Source organism: Fukomys damarensis, unplaced genomic scaffold (genome assembly GCF_012274545.1).
Source record: "Fukomys damarensis isolate Sample0158 unplaced genomic scaffold, DMR_v1.0_HiC HiC_scaffold_23, whole genome shotgun sequence".
Taxonomy (NCBI): Eukaryota; Metazoa; Chordata; class Mammalia; order Rodentia; family Bathyergidae; genus Fukomys; species Fukomys damarensis.
The window spans coordinates 20387569-20389826 of record NW_022900935.1 but is presented as its reverse complement, the minus strand read 5'-3'; the positions used below and the strand labels follow the sequence as shown (position 1 = coordinate 20389826).

Below are 2258 nucleotides of genomic sequence, written 5' to 3'. Positions count from 1 at the left end.
AAAAAAAAAAAAAAAAAAAAAAAAACTAGAGACAAAGAATCACCTGCCTACAGATGTTCTATTTTTCAAAGAGGAGGCATAAGAAGAATGATCTGGGCTTGACTTCTCAGCTACAATACTTACTAGCTGTATGACTTCAGGAAAATGACTTAACATTCCTAATATTATTTTTAAATTTCTATTATCTGAAACAACTCCTACCCCACAGAGTCACTCTATTTTTCTTTCTTTTCTTTTGGTACCAGGAATTGAACTCTGCAATTAGCACTTGCCAGGCAGACCCATGCAGATGCTGCGCCACTGAGCTACATTCCCAGCTAGACTCACTGTTTTAAAGGAGAAAAAATATAAGTAAAGGAGGTGGCACATAATAGGAGTTCAACAATGACTCATTATTTCCTTCCAGCTACTGACATTCATAATTTTCACAGTAGCAGTCACAATTGTTTTCTTCCAGTTATGGAAACAAAACCAATCGGCCCCATTACATTAACAAATACACCTTCTCTAATTGTTTTGTTATGTTTCTGATTGAATTGTTATGTTTACCTTGCGTCTTTCTTCTGCAGCTTCTAATTTCTTCTGAATTTCCTCCAGGGAAAGATCCTTCTTCTTTGGAGGGGAAAGGGGGAAATCTGGGACAGACTCTTTTGACCGAGGGCTGAGAATCAGCTCAAAAGCCTGGCCTGAAGCACGCTTCTCCAGTTCTTTCACCTGAATATCTAGAGTTGATCATATTCATAATTCAGAAAAATGGAGTTCTCCTATTCCAATAAATGGTTTGTAATTTTCTAACAACAAGGTCAGTTTAATGGTATGATGAAGATGTGTTTGCAGGCAAGAAATTATAAAATACTACCTCCCATAAAAAGCTCAACATTTTTTAATTAATAAGTATCACTTTGAGAAATCACTATTTAACAATCATTTTAATAATTACAAAAGACTTGGGCAACCTCCACAATTTTGCTTTGGCCCAAGCCAAATCACTGAATTATGAAATAATTATGAGCATTCACAACAATCAAGTGATAGTAATGTATTCTTAATTCTCCTAGTCTTCAAACAGGTTTTTGATAAGACTAAAACACAAAAGCCAAATTAAAAGCTTAAAATATGAGCCATCTCCTACTCTAAAATCACAAGCCCATCACAACTTCAGCTTTTCTAAATAGATTACCTACCAGAAGAAGCCATGGTGAATAGAAGACAAGAGACTGGCAGTGTATTCTACACAATCCACTGGTAAGAAAAGCCCTGAAAATGATTTTCAAGAGCATGCAATCAATTTTTTGCATTTCTGTATGTCATCAACACAAAGGGATTTCAAGTAACAGCTACATAAATCAAGGTCGGAAAGATCACTACATGGAATTAAAGACATCATTAGCCAGGAAAGAAAATTACCAGTTTCTTTAAAAATACTGAAACATACTGGGAAATCCAAACTGAATAACGATGATTCCAGAAAATAAAGTTCAAATGCATGCTCTAAGCATGCTTGTTCAAAAAATAACACCTGGGTTTTTAAAATTAGAGGTTATCAAAAGGTTGAAGGGATTTATTTCATTCCACAAACTAATTTTCCTTCCAAACCACGAAAAGATCCGATTCAACCCAATAGTGAAATCGGAGCCATCTTAATACAGTACTGCCTACAACTCATTGTGCAAATGAAACACCCACCCTTGCTTTGTCTGTGTCTGCCATGGTGAATAACAAAACGCCCAAGCTAATATTAATGTTAAATAATGTTAAAGTCCTATTGTTCCTGGAGTTTTAAACTCCTTGACCAACCGTGGGCACAATTAAATTTTAGGAACCTCTAGGTTTTAAATTATATTTGCTGCCTTGTTATTTAAAAAATCCGATATACCTTGGCGATTTTTAAAAATATGACTCTTGGAAACCCCAGGCTAGTACCGAAAACGTAGGACTACAGGTTCCCAACAGCTAGAAACTGAAATCTGCAGCAGTGAGAACCTCCTGCCCCAGCAAAAGCTTCCTTAACCACCGCACCCGACCCTGGCAGGGTGTAGGCGTGGCCCTGGCCACAGGGAGCCAAGCGGGCAGGCGCCCCGAGCCAATCAGAGCAAGCCCTGCGTTCCACCCTTGGCCCCACCCTTTTCCTCCCCGCGCCTTTTCGAATCTCCGCGAACTCTCAACACCCGGGAGCCCGCGCGCGTGGGAAGGGGAGGGAGGGGCGGAGCCAACGGTCCTATCCGGGTAATTTCGCCCCTCCCGGGCTCACCACGAAG

The 2258-nt window shown here is 39.5% G+C and overlaps 1 protein-coding gene across 1 annotated transcript in view; it reads right to left on the bottom strand.

The window, feature by feature from the left end:
* Positions 1-1257, bottom strand: part of Stmn1 (stathmin 1) — a 4452-nt gene extending 3195 nt beyond the window's left edge. Inside the window, exons 1-2 of the mRNA XM_010633450.1 lie at positions 1185-1257; positions 550-722 (exon numbers count right to left, since the gene is read on the bottom strand). Of these exons, the coding sequence (XP_010631752.1) occupies positions 550-722; positions 1185-1197 (186 nt within the window). The 5' untranslated portion in view covers positions 1198-1257. The remainder of the gene's footprint in view (positions 1-549; positions 723-1184) is intronic.
* Positions 1258-2258: the final 1001 nt, after the last annotated feature.